Source organism: Podarcis pityusensis (genome assembly GCF_964106645.2).
Source record: "Podarcis pityusensis genome assembly, chromosome: 2".
NCBI lineage: Eukaryota > Metazoa > Chordata > Lepidosauria > Squamata > Lacertidae > Podarcis > Podarcis pityusensis.
The window spans coordinates 96,023,628-96,037,953 of NC_138029.1; the positions used below are offsets into that span (position 1 = coordinate 96,023,628).

The following is a 14,326-nucleotide window of genomic DNA, read 5'->3' on the forward strand; positions in this document are numbered from 1 at the left end:
TGGGTGGTATTCAGCTGTGTTTTACTTAGAGTATACCCTTGAAATAAATGGGACTTAGCCATGCTCATTAATGTCAATTCACCTACTTTGAGTAAAATTTGATTGAATCCCACCCTGTACTTTTTTAAAAAAAATGAAAGCCACAGACATCTAAAAATCTAATAATCATTTTGAAGTTCAACAATAATATGCAGTGGAGGGCTGTGAGTGTAATGAAACAACTTGGTATTTATGGTAAAGGAGAGTGAAGCAACATAAACTTTACATCCTTTTTGCACTGCAGTTAATTTTGTTCTAAAATACTAAACGACAACAACAACCCAAAAGTAAAAAATTATCACTGGGGTGACTGGAAAATGTAACAACATTTAAATTTCTGCTGTATATGGAATGATAGGCATATTATGGTTTTATAAAATCTTGGGCAAAAGCAAGCATATTAACGTTCAAGGAAGTCACCAGTAATTTTGAGGAAGAGTTCATTTAGTGGCTAAAATGAAAGGGAAATAAAAATGAAATGATGCTGCAGATGTCTTGGAAATATATGTGTAAATGGGAGAGCTGGTGGATCGTTTTAGCATGTAATCATAAAACAAGTCATGAACGTCTCTATAAACAGAAAATAGTATAGATGATTAAAATCAAGCCGTTATGTGAGTACAGATTAATTTAGCAGAAACAGTTATTTAAACAGTAAAAGAGTCTCAAGTAGCTGGGATTCTCAAGATAAGAAAAGGCATTTTTGTGTCTTGGTGATTAGCAGGATGGTGCAGAAATACCTGTTGTTGTGAGTGAAATGAAACAATTTACCAAGATAGTGTAATTGGTAATTACATGAGCACGATTTCACTGGTAATTGTGGATTTTGACTTTCAGCGTGGAATCAGTAATTTGGGGTTCATAATCCAGTCTTAATTATGACAATAACCTTTTAGAGATGAAGACAAAGCAAGTCTGTCAGAGGCTTCACAGTGAGGATAATTCCATTTCAGACTGCACCTCTAATTAAGACAAAGGCTGAAAATATGTCCCTGTAGTGCTTCCAACTCAGCTGTAGGGTTTTCCCTATGCTTCAGGCAGATTGTTGTTGTTTTTAATAATATCTAGTCTGTTGTATTTTTAGACTTCCTTTAAAAATAAAAAAGCAAGGGAGACGTGCCTGTGATTTTTGCAAGAGCCACCCATCCAAAATTCTGCATACTTGGCTTCTCTTTGAAACAGGAGGATCTGTAGCTCAGTAGGAGTGCATGCAAAAAGTCCCAGGTTGAACAGGTAGCATCTCTTAGTAGAACTTTGGGAGACTCCAGCCTGAAACTTCTGGAGAGCCACTGCCAGTCAGCAGTATCAAGCTACATGGACAAATCACCTGACTTGTTATAGGGCAGCTTCCTTTGCTCCTTAAGAAGTTCGTTGTCACAAGAGAACAAGGAGCGGAAAGTGGGGGCTTATGGGTCCAGATCTGTGTGTCTTCAGCCTTGCAAACAAGCCTACAAAACTTTAAAACATTAACAGCACATCCTGCCCACAAATACATTGATTAGATATTGGTGACAATTATTACCATACCCTTCCAAACTAGTGGACATTTGCAAGACTTGTGTGCTTTGTATTTTTATATTATTGCCTTTGTTCATCTCAGAGAAATTTGGCATCTTCTGAGTTATCATTGGCCTTTTAGGACCTGGCCCCATCTGTGAAATGTGAACTTTTTTTTTTTTTACTGTGTCCATTTTTAATCTTTTTTTGGGGGGGGTATGCAAAGAAGGTCATTGACTCTTGTATTTTTGATATTTTTTGGTAAAGGTGCAGTTTAAGACCATAGTAGAAGACCTGGTAAAGGTAAAGGGACCCCTGACCATTAGGTCCAGTCATGACCGACTCTGGGGTTGCGGCACTCAGCTCCCTTTATTGGCTGAGGGAGCCAGTGTACAGCTTCCGGGTCATGTGGCCAGCATGACTAAGGTGCTTCTGGCAAACCAGAGCAGCGCACGGAAACGCCGTTTACCTTCCTGCCGGAGCGGTACCTATTTATCTACTTGCACTTTGATGTGCTTTCGAACTGCTAGGTTGGCAGGAGCAGGGACCGAGCAACGGGAGCTCACCCCGTCGTGGGGATTCGAACCGCCGACCTTCTGATCTGCAAGTCCTAGGCTCTGTGGTTTAACCCACAGCGCCACCCGTGTCCCAGAAGACCTGTTAGGTTAGACCAAATGCCTGTCCTGTAAAGCATCATAGTTCCCATGATGGCCAGCCTGATGCCTGTAGGATTCTCACAGGAAGGACATGGATATAATAGCCTTCTTCAGCCATATTATCCATGAATTTGTCTACCCCCCTTATAAAATCATCGCCTCATCTTGTAAAGACTCACATTATGAACTGTATGAATAAGTACTTCCTCTTGTCTATCTAGAGTCTTCTACCACTTGGCTTCATTGTTTCTCACATTAAAAGAGGCAGAATAAATTCTCTCTTTCTCTATTTTCTACACATCACACATACATTCTTTTATATCCTTCACTGATGGGTTGCTCCAATCCTTTGTTAATGCTGGTGGTTGTTTTCTGAACATTCCCCCCCCCCACCGTTCAATAGGACTTCTGAGTAGACATGGTTAGGGATTGCACTTTAAATGTGTATACTTTTTTCCCCTTGTTAACTTTAAAATGGGCTGCATCATCCATTGTGTTAAAAGCTCCTGGCTCCTTTAAAATAGTTATTTAAACAATGGCCATGTCTAAAATATATATGTCAGAGTGCAGATGTCATCTAGCTATTGAAAATACCAATTTCAAAAGAAATTGCAATGCTGTCTGCTCAAACAGGCATTAGGAGAGAAGGAAGATGGATTAGGAAAGAGGATGGGAGCACAAGAGAGATTTATCCAAGCATATTGAACTCTGGGTCTCTATGGGCAAAAGTACCCAGAAGTAACATGTAAACCTCAGTTCTGCCACTACTACTATTTGTAAAAAGAAAGAAAAAGTGAAAGAAAAAAAGACAGATAATGTTCCCCCTCAAGGACAGTGCCAGAATAATAGCTGGACAATAATGTTATAGGATAAATCCCATGGAGGATTGAAGAGGTTTTGTCTTGACAGTTCTGTAATAACATGTCTGGACAAAACAGAAACTTTCAACAGTGAAGAGTTCCTGTGGATTCCAGGCTGCATCAATAAGACTAAACAAATTTACAGGGTGGTGGTGGTTTTGGCCTGGGGCGTTTCCATAGCATAGATTAATGGAGTTGTAGAATTGGAAGGGAACACGTGGGTCATCTAGTCCACCCCCCTGCAATCAGGAATCTTTTGCTTGGAGCTCACCCACCTCCCTGCGATTAAGAGTCTCATGCTCTACCGACTGAGCTACATGCTTAAATGCATTTGCTTTTCTTTTTAGAGTGACACTTGAATTAGCCTGTCCCGTACCAACAGCATGATAGGGTGGTGGTTGTCGAGTTTGGGGCGTTCTTGGTGAAAACAGATGATTTAGTCCAGACTCTTTTCAAACTAGGTTTGGGCTTGGGTTTGGCAATGAAACAGCCTTGGTTGCCCTCATGAATGACATATGTCTGGGCAAAGACGGAGAAGCGTGTCTCTGCAGTTTTGATACCATTGACCATGGTATCCTACTGGGCTATCTCTGTGGATTGTGGGCAGCGTGGACAGAGGATGAATTTGTTTTGAATGGATTTCTACACAGAATCTGGCAGTTTTGAATCAGTCAAGCTTTGCCTGCATCAGGCCATCTGTTGCACTGAGTGTCTCCTTATGTCCGAACCACTCATGCCTTGTGTTTCTATGTGTGCATCGTAATTCCTTATATGCGATCAATATGCAAGATGATGCACAAAAATAAGTATCTACGTATGTATCTATTTCTGTGCTGCTTATTTAAGAGTGTATAGGCATATTATATTACATGTATAATATGTTAGAATTGTTTGTATTTTTTAGTGGAACCGATTAAAAAAACCTCACTTCTTGTCAAGATCAATATATCAAGACAGGGGAGGTTTGCACTGTGATTTGCAGAAAGATCTGTTTCTAGGCAGAAGAAGGCATAAAGATCCATCTAGGTTTTAACTCCTTTGCTTTCTAACATTTCTTTCAGGCTAAGGAACCTTTTTCAGCCACATGCTCTTCTGGGTGATCTTCCAAGGACCACATGCCAGTGGTGGGTGGGGCCAGAAGCAAAAGTGGGTGGAACAATGAATGCGTACTTTAGCTTTGTAGACTACACACACTCACATACCCTACTCTGTCCTCCATCCAGAAAGAGGCGTAATCAGAGTTCAAAGACAGGCTATCATACTTGAGGTTAGGTTCGTGACATGGGGAGAGTTCTGGTTGCCAGTAGGGTTTGAGGTTCCTCTCTACTGATCTCAGTGAAGCTTTTGAGTGAGTTCACTTGAGGGTTTGTAGAACATGTACCATCAGTATGCTGTTGACGCTGAACTGTATTCTCTTCATTATCCGAGTCAGCTGAGGCTATGCGAGTGCTGAATCAGTGTTTGGACTTGGCAATGGACTGCTTGAAGATTGATAAATGGATGGGATGGAGGCATTGTTGGTAGATAGTTTTCATGTCCAGGAAACTGGTATTCAGCCTGTTCTAGACAGTGTTGCACCAGACAGATCAGGTATGAAATGTGGTTTTACTGATTTTGGCCCAGGTGCCTTAGCTCCTCAGAACACCTTTTGGCTGATTTGCCAGCTTCTGCCATTCCTACTTAGGTATAGCAATGACATGGAAATACATTCTCTGGTAGCCTTTGGGTGGGAATACTGTAATGAGTCAAATATGGGCCTCTTCTTAAAGACTTTGTCGGTTTTGCTCTGTATCTGAAGCTATTGTTTTTTTCTCAGTTTCTCCCCCCCCCCCCACTTTTAAGTTTAGTTTTCCTAAGTTCAGTTTTCCATAATTCCAAATCAGTTTCCCGTTTTGTTTGTTTGTTTTGTTATTTAGGTCCTAATGAACCTACAAGTTTACCCTTGAGATTGCCTTACCCTAAATGTGCCCACTCAACTGCTTGTTGTTGTTTAGTCATTTAGTCATGTCCGACTCTTCATGACCCCATGTAACCAGAGCACACCAGGCACTCCTGTCTTCCACTGCCTTCCGCAGTTTGGTCAAACTCATGTTAGTAGCTTTGAGAACACTGTCCAACCATCTCATCCTCTGTCATCCCCTTCTCCTAGTGCCCTCCATCTTTCCCAACATCAGGGTCTTCTCCAGGGAGTCTTCTCTTCTCATGAGGTGGCCAAAGTATTGGAGTCTCAGCTTCAGGATCTGTCCTTCCAGTGAGCACTCAGGGCTGATTTCCTTCAGAATGGATAGGTTTGATCTTCTTGCAGTCCATGGGACTCTCAAAAGTCTCCTCCAGCACCATAATTCAAAAGCATCAATTCTTCGGCGATGAGCCTTCTTTATGGTCCAGCTCTCACTTCCATACAACGCTACTGGGAAAACCATAGCTGTAACTATACGGACCTTTGTCGGCAAGGTCATGTCTCTGCTTTTTAAGATGTTGTCTATGTTTGTTGTCACTTTTCTCCCAAGAAGCAGGCGTTTTTTAATTTCGTAACTGCTGTCACCACCTGCAGTGATCACGGAGCCCAAGAAAGTAAAATCACTCAACTGCTTAGAACAGCAGAATTGGCAGTTCTACAGATGCCACATTATACCCGTTCCACTTTTGTAAGAACTCAGTCATTTAGTGTGGCAGCACCTGCACTTTAGAACTCTCTGCCTGTTGAGATCAAGCAGATGCCTTCACTGTACTCCTATCCGTCACCTGCTAAAAACATTCCTGTTTAGACAAGTCTACCCAGATGCTTAGAAAGTCGAGATTCTGTTTTAGTAGCATAACTTTTGCATGTTTTCCTGTATGGTTGCAATTTTTTCTTGATTTTACTGTTTTATCTTTTGTAAACTGCTTTGGGGGGGGTTGCAGTCAAGGGGTGTATAAATTTTATTAAATAAATGAATGAATGAAAAATTATAGACTATCTATGCATATTTGCCATCAGCTGTAGTTTTAGAGTGTTGGCCGACGAAGTGAGTTGCCTCAGAATGAAGTGAGACGCAGAAAGAAAAATCCATACTTCTGTAGTTTTAGAGTTTGGGTACAATTCTAAAGATCAATTTTAATATCTATGTCCAACATAATGGGTAATCCTGATTGTGTGTCAATAATTTGGTTATTTCACTGTATGTATGTATTAATGACTTTTGTAAGCTGCTATCAGCTAGCATTCAGGACATTAATCTTAGAAATAAATATATAAAATAATTTCAGTTTTTTGGGTGAGACTGCGGATGACAGTGCATTTCAAAGCATCTGAAGGAGTTCATATATTGGTTAAAGATTGCAACGCATGTAAATTTTAGGAAATGTCCTAGTATATATTGTGTAATTGCCGTACAATTTGATGTTGAGATAAATGCTTGGGGAGAATCCCAAGACATTTATTTTCTGCATTTTAAAAGCTGGTAATCTGCTTTATAGAATATATGAAATATATTTCACTTTGAAAAGTTCAGAGACCTCAAACAGTATCACTGAATAGTCTGAGGCAAACACCTATATTTTCACGAGCTGAATAATCATGCCAGAATATAATTGGAAACATAATTTTTCATTACTTTTGTAATATAATCTCTTCGTGCACTTGTGACCTCTGTGTCATGGTGATAATACTCCTGTTTCTTCAACGAGTAATTGAATAATGATGAAATTTTTGTTCCCCTCTAAGGTATTATAGAGCAGACTCAGTTATACAAATGGAACAGCAATACAAGCTTTGCTTTTTTAAAAAAAAACTCCCGCAAAAGTACTGTACCTGACTGAGTTTAAATGGCAAGATTATTAATACTCCAACTCAAATTCACATTGTGGCTCTTTTTCTAAGATAAGATGCAGGAATTCTGCAACAGGGGAGTGCTGCCTTAAAGCCTTAGCAAATCTCCACATGCACCCCTTTTAAACCGCGACATTTGAATACAATTAAAACTAACAATGCTCTCTGCATTTTCCCTGGATGTGGCTTTCCCCTTTGTTTAATCACTTTCACTGAGAAGTTTACAGTGGTGCCTCGCAAGACGAAATTAATTCGTTCCACGAGTTTTGTCGTCTTGTGATTTTCTTCGTCTTACGAAGCACGGTGTCGGGAAAGTTTTGGAAAAGCTTCAAAAATCACCAAAGTCTTTAAAAACCTCAAAAAAGGCTACCACACCGCATTCTATGAGTTGCTCCTCGAAGTCAAGTCGCAACTGTATTAACGGTGTTAAGAAAAAGGAAACGAACTTGCAAGACGTTTCCGTCTTGCGAAGCAAGCCCATAGGGAAAATCGTCTTGCGAAGCAGCTCAAAAAACAAAAAACCCTTTCGTCTAGCGAGTTTTTTGTCTTGCGAGGCATTCGTCTCGCGAGGTACCACTGTATATGACTGCTGAGATTTCCAGTGCACAAAAGCATCATTTTGTAGTGGATTAAAAGATGTGAAAGGAAGTGAGAACTGCTGGGACTTAACAGTCCACAAATTTATTTCTCTTCAGCCCACAGACATCCAATACATACATACATACATACATACATACATATTTAAAATCTCATATTGGTATTTTTTGTAATGCAACAAAAGTCATGGAAATGTCAAATATATTAGGCACATTAGCCAGTTCTTACATAACACTGCAATTTGGCTAACACAACTGGTTTTTAACATAGTTGTTTCTTTGAATAAACCTAATAATTTAAACTAGCCTCAGGTATGAAATATAAAGGAAATGGCATATTTCCAGCCCTGTACTGTAGCCAGGCATTAAGTTTCATGGAGATTTGTTGGGCTAACATGGCAACATTAGTTTTTGGGTTTTTTTTAAAAGAAAACCTGTTTTGATCTCCAAATGAAGATAATTCTTATAATGCTGAACTGCATAAGTACCAGGAGGAAGACTTGTTTCCTGGCTGCCTTTCATATGATCTTTATTGTATATCCATGATTGTGTCACCAGGCAGAATTTAGTAATACAATTGAATGTTCATGCTGGTGGAGAAACAGGAAAGATGCTTTCATCTGTTAGGGGCTGGATGGAGCGAGCGAAAATGTCTGAGGAGAGGAAAGAAGAAGCAAATCAAGCAAATGAAAACCCACAAATACATATGAACACTGAGGAAATCTACCATGTGCCTATGGGTGAAAGAGCTGTGGCTATTATCTGTGAAGGAGCTATAGTTGTAAAGCATGTGATTTCTCTGTGGAGTTCGGTCTAAGGTTTAAGAAAGCTTGAGTAGGTCTGTTGATGGGATTAGTGTGTGCACTTTAAAATTCTGGTATTTGTTTGACTGAACCATTGCTGTGCTTGAGAGTATTGCTTTACGGCAATTATTCATTTATTTATTTTTCTAAATTTGAGAATGAATTTGCATACACTTCTAGATTATTTTCCTTTTGTAGTCAGATATGCTATCCAGGTCACCGGGATTCCAGTGCAGATATAGTAATTAATAGAATATTATGTTAGGATCATAGGAAATAACCTTATTCTAAGTTAGAGCCATTAATCCATCTAGCTCAGTTATTGCCTACATTGACTGGCAGAGGCTTTCCAGTCTTTCAGGCAGGGGACCTTCCCAGACCAACCTGGAGATTCCAGGGATTGAACCTGATACCTTCTGCATGCACCTTTGGGTCTTGTTTGAACTCCTTCTGGGTCCAGTAGGAACTGCCTGGAATAACCTCTATGTCTACCATTTCCCCATTTCCCACATTTAAGATGAGACTCTTCTCAGGTGGTCCTTTGACACTGGCAAGATAAAGTAGACTTTGGAACACACCAAGTCTGCTTATTGAAACTACAGCAAGAACAGCACTCCTAAAGAAATAAGATTACTTGATTGCTAGCTGGCACAGTGTGTAATTCTCTAATTCTAAGTATAGGGGTTTTTTTGAGCCTGAATTGAAGAGTGAATAATTTTTTATGGCCATGAGGGAGCGTCAATCTTCCTTCCATTAAAAAGTTCATGTGACAGGTAACAGGCTTTTCATGTGGTGAATCCTATAATTAAATTATTTGTGTATTCATGTTGTTTTAACAGATTAAAGGTTCTGTGTGGAAGACTTAAGTGTACTGTTCATTTGAGGCTGGACAAGAACTTCTAACTTTTGGCAGCTGAAGATGTTGTTACTATGGAAACAGATGTTCCTGCTTTCCTTTGTTGGCTGCCTTGGAGGTGAGGATATATGTTTATCTATAATTTCTAAATTAGAGCTGCAACTGAATCATTCCTTTCAAAATAAAATGTTGCAACAGTAAAGCTAAACTTTTCAGTCCATTAAAAATAAGTGCATTATAAATTTGGAACATTAATGGAGTATAAAAACAACTTCATTTTCCTGTGTTGGTTATTACATGCAGCTTGCAAACACAGACATTCAAAAGAAGGAGGGCCATTCCCTAAAAGTCACAAAGAAAAATATGTGGTGGTGATAAACCTAGATGCGTGCATTAAAATGAACACCGATATACTGAATAAATAAGAATGTATATTTAAAATATGACATCCAATGCAAATAAGCAGACAAATCAGCATAAATACCCAAGTGGTACAGCAACAACAAAATTGTTTAAAAGTTTGGGAAAGGCTTTCACCATTACAAAATGATTTCTGCACAGCTCAGGGGTGGCTCAATCTATCCATTTTGAGAATTCTTAAGGTAAGGTAAAGGTACCCCTGCCCGAACGAGCCAGTCATGTCCGACTCTAGGGTTGTGCGCTCATCTCGCTTAAGAGGCCGGGAGCCAGCGCTGTCCGAAGACACTTCCGGGTCACGTGGCCAGCGTGACGAAGCTGCTCTGGCGAGCCAGCACCAGCGCAGCACACGGAAACGCCGTTTACCTTCCCGCTATAAAGCGGTACCTATTTATCTACTTGCACTTAGGGGTGCTTTTGAACTGCTAGGTGGGCAGGAGCTGGGACCAAAAGATGGGAGCTCACCCCACCGCGGGGATTCGAACCGCCAACCATACGATTGGCAAGTCCTAGGCACTGAGGTTTTACCCACAGCGCCACCCGCGTCCTCACCCGCGTGAGAATTCTTAGCCATGAGCAAAACCAGAGTATCCTTCACTGATAGTATGATGTTTCTAAAAAGCATAAGGAATAAGGAGCTGGGTGGAATTTAGTGCACTCAGGGTGCAGGGTCTAGAAGCAATAATCCACTCAAGGAGCAACCTTATTTTGGTTTTGGAGCAGTAAGAGTAGTGTGGCATAGAGCAGGGATCCTGTCATTGAGCAGCACTCTAGTTGGCTGATGTTCCAGTCCTGCCCAGTTGCCAGGTCCACTAGCACAGGCCAATCTGATGAGCCCCATAGGCAACCTGGGGTGCTGTGGCCCAGCAGCAACCCTATCCAGCTGAGCTTTTGTGCAGACATCAGCTTGCCAAGATCCACGAGGGAGACCCACCCAAAGGGAAGCAGGGTGCACCTCCCCTGCTCACCTCTTATCATATTACATACATATACATTCTCAAGTTTCCTAATTTAATCAGCACATAAACCAGTACATACAGCAATGCATATCACTGTGTAAAAAAGTTGTGTTATCTATAGTATAAAACTATTCAGCAGAAATACAGTGCTACTTGGAGTTTGACTTTATCACATGTATTAACCATATCTTTGCATATAATTTTGCATATTGTTTGCTTTTTTGTTTGGGGGGGAGAGAAATCAACTAAGAAAAAAGATATAAGCCAGTGCTCAGTGTAAGAAGTGGACTGAAGTAAGCAAAGGTTGATCAGGTTGAAACCACCAAATACCACGTATAAATACAATCAAAACAGATTCCTCTTCTGTTGCTAGTAAGGAACCACTGAATTTCATTAAGAAGGTTTTAGAAAGCTGTCTCCAGATGATTTGTTTAACGTTGCATGAGGTCTTCAACAAATAACAAAGGTATAAAAACGAAACCATACAGAGCTGTTGCAAACACTGCCTTGTGCACTAAACTCCTGTGCATCGTACAGTGAAGGGAGATGAAATACACCTTCTCAGACTTCACAAGCTGAACTCAAGTTATGAAAGGCCACATATATACACTTCAATCATATGAGGACAACAATCCTGCGATCACTAAAAAATAGATGGAGATGATGTACTGTGCTTATAAAAAGCAGCTCAATTCCAACACTTCATATAATCGTAGAATTGTAGAGTTGGAAGAGACCCCAAGAGCCATCTAGTCCAACCCCCTGCAATGTCCACAACAACCCCTGGTTTGGCTCGAACCACCACCCTTCTGGTTAACAGCAAGATGCACCAAGCCATTGTGTCACTAGGGGCTTTGAGCTCTGTTTGAACTCATGCTGCAATGCCTCAATGTCCACATCCATCAAGATATGGGACTTAAGCTTTTCAATAGCAAACACTTTGTCAACATGAAGTTGGCAATATCTAAATACGAGGAGGACAGTAGAGCACATGCTTTGCTTGTGAAAGGTTCCAGGTTCGGTCCTTGACATCTCCTGGTAGAACTGGGAAAGACAGCTGCCTGAAACCCTGGAGAGTCACTGCCAGTTGGTGTGAACAGTACTGAGCTAGGTGAACCAATGGTCTGATTTGGGATGGCATATTTCATCCCTATGGGTGGTTCTCCAACATTGTGTGAGCAGACTTTTCACTCACCTTTCACCCCCAGTTTGATAGAGAGTTGCTCGCAACACTTGCACCTTTACTGATGCCATTCAGGTTCCCTGCTGTGCCTAACTTTACGGCATTGTTATACTTGCCTTTTGTCTGTGGCTTCGTTCACTGAATGAGCAAAATGAAGGGAAGGGCTGTAGTTGTTGCAAGCAGTTACACCTGGGAGCTTCAGCAAGCCTAAGTGCTTCTCTGTAGCGACAAGGGCAAAATGAGACCTTACTCATACACTTCCACACATTGTTTAGCCACCAATTTGCTCTTTCTGTTTGTTCTAATTGTTCTCATAACAGTTCTTGCCCCTAAAGGATTTTGAAGGCTATGAGTGAGATTATAAACATCTTGAAAGTCCAAAGGGTAAAAGAAAAGACAACGTTTCTCAATTTTCATTAAGTGGGAAAGCCCCTTGAGATGTAGGAAGGAGGGAACTGCTTGGAAAGCTGCGAGAGAGAGCCTTATAGAGCTCTGAGCTTTTATATCAGAAAGACATTCTAGCTGTGCTGGAAGTTTGACTGTATGGTGCGTTTCAAGGAATCTGTTTCATCATGTTTGAATGTAAGCTTTTTTTGCAGGTTTTTTTAAAATGACAGTTAGGTTTAAGCTATTGGCTCTGCTTGTGAACATGTATTGCACATATTTTCTGGCTAATGTTTTCCCCATCTCGAATAAGAATAGTTTCAAGGAGAGAAAAAGTTCTATTGTTCTATTCTAAAACATTAAAAGGCTGCTGCAAACAGAAGATCATTAATGGGATCTGGGCCAAAATTTTAGAAATTATAAAATGAGAAACTGCAGCTGAGTGAAAGAGTACTAAGATTGCACACATAATGGCTTGACTGTTAAGAATCTGTGTTGAAGACTGTACCTACTTGGTTTAAGGTGTGGAGCAAGGTATTAGAAAGGAATTCTGAAAACTTGAATTCCGCCTCTGAAAACTTAAAACTTGGTTCAACTGTCTTGCTTGTTGTCAGGCACCTGCGTTGTAGGAACAGCCTTTCAGATGGTGAGGGTAGCAAATGCTGTGTCTCTCCCCACCCCAAAGCAGGGGAGTTCAATCCTGCTAGGTGCAGGAGTTTGATTTGACCACCCATTCCAAATAGGACTCCTGCAGGATCGTGCCATCTGAACACCAGCGATCTTTAATCTAATTGCATAGTTAATCTCATAATCTATTTGTATATTTCCTCAAATTCATTCTTCCTTCAAATTGTGTGTGTATGTATATGTATGTGCATGTGATACGAAGTTTGCTTCACAATCTAGTTGGCATATCAATATTAATTATTGATATTGACATGAATTAAAACAGAATTATAAGATATTTCTATTGAAAGTAAGCACTATAATTCATTGTAAGGAGGAATAGTCAAATTTCCTGCACACTATGCAGTCTAAGTAGATTTTTAAAGAAAGTTTATGATTGAAGCACACATTCGTATGTTTAGGACACATTTTACTATTGGATATTAATCTTGTTTTTCATTAGGCACTGTTCCTTATGTAAATACAAGCAGTATATGTTCATGGCTCTCCAGTAATAAATCACATTTTGGTTTAGCCACAATGCTCAAGTTATTTATAGTACAGTGAATGAATTTTTGTAACTGAGAGCAAAGTTCTGTTTTGTCCAAGGCAATTCTTCTGGGTATGAACATATAAAGTAATATGAATTAATTGCCCTTTGACCATCCTATTGAAACCACTTGTATGTTTGTCAAAGAAGAATAAATGGGCATATTTTTCAAAGAATACTTCTCAATGAAGCACATAATAGATCGTGAGTAGATAACCAAGGGATTAATAGTTTTAAAAAAACAGTTAAAATAGAAGGTAAGGGCATTACCGTATATTGTATATGCAGCTCTGGACTGCTAATGCTTTCATACACCAGGGAATTGATAAACACTTTCTCTTGGTTTTAAAATCTTGATCGTTCTCCTGGGGAGTGTAAGAAGTTGTCTGCAGCTCCCAATATTTGCTTTTCCCTTCCCTGGCCATTTTGAGGGTTTGACGTAGGAGGGAAATTGGAGAGAAATAATACACGTGTGATAGTGACACATCATCTGTCTTACCCAGCTTCCCTGCCAAATCCTCAAGATACCTGGGAGTGTTTGAAGAGCAACTATGGCTCATAGTGGAGGCAGTTTCTAATACGCAAACTGATGTACATGTGCACATTTTATCAATGTAAGGAATGATTCAGAACCCTGATTTTATGTTGCGGGACAGTTGAACCCTGCTTTCATAATTTCTGTGGACCTTTCTAGGATATTAATGAATATCAAAGTATACCTTTTGTTATAATTGCTCCACACTGTGCCATGAGAAACCTGCAATTAAGAGGATGTACTGCTCCAGTTTCCAATAGGAGTTTTTGCTATATATTTTTTAAACAACCTCATTCATTTAAGGTACTGCTTTAAGTTTGCTGCTTTCTAAATAAACATTGCGAAAGTGCCTAATGTCAAGGCCTCCTTTGGTGAGCTGCATTTGCTTACAGAAGACGATTCTTTCTACTGAACCTAGGCTGGATCAAAGAAGCGTTTCAGTTAAACACGTTGTAAACTTTGTATGAAAAACCGGGTTGGCAAAAACAGAACACCACGGCACCATCTGGTGTCA

The 14,326-nt window shown here is 40.1% G+C and overlaps 1 protein-coding gene across 1 annotated transcript in view; it reads left to right on the forward strand.

The window, feature by feature from the left end:
• CNTN3 (contactin 3) overlaps window positions 1-14,326 on the forward strand; it is a 165,194-nt gene that overhangs the window by 28,253 nt on the left and 122,615 nt on the right. Inside the window, exon 2 of the mRNA XM_080995688.1 lies at window positions 9,109-9,236. Coding sequence (XP_080851814.1) covers window positions 9,182-9,236 — 55 coding nt within the window. The 5' untranslated portion in view covers window positions 9,109-9,181. The remainder of the gene's footprint in view (window positions 1-9,108; window positions 9,237-14,326) is intronic.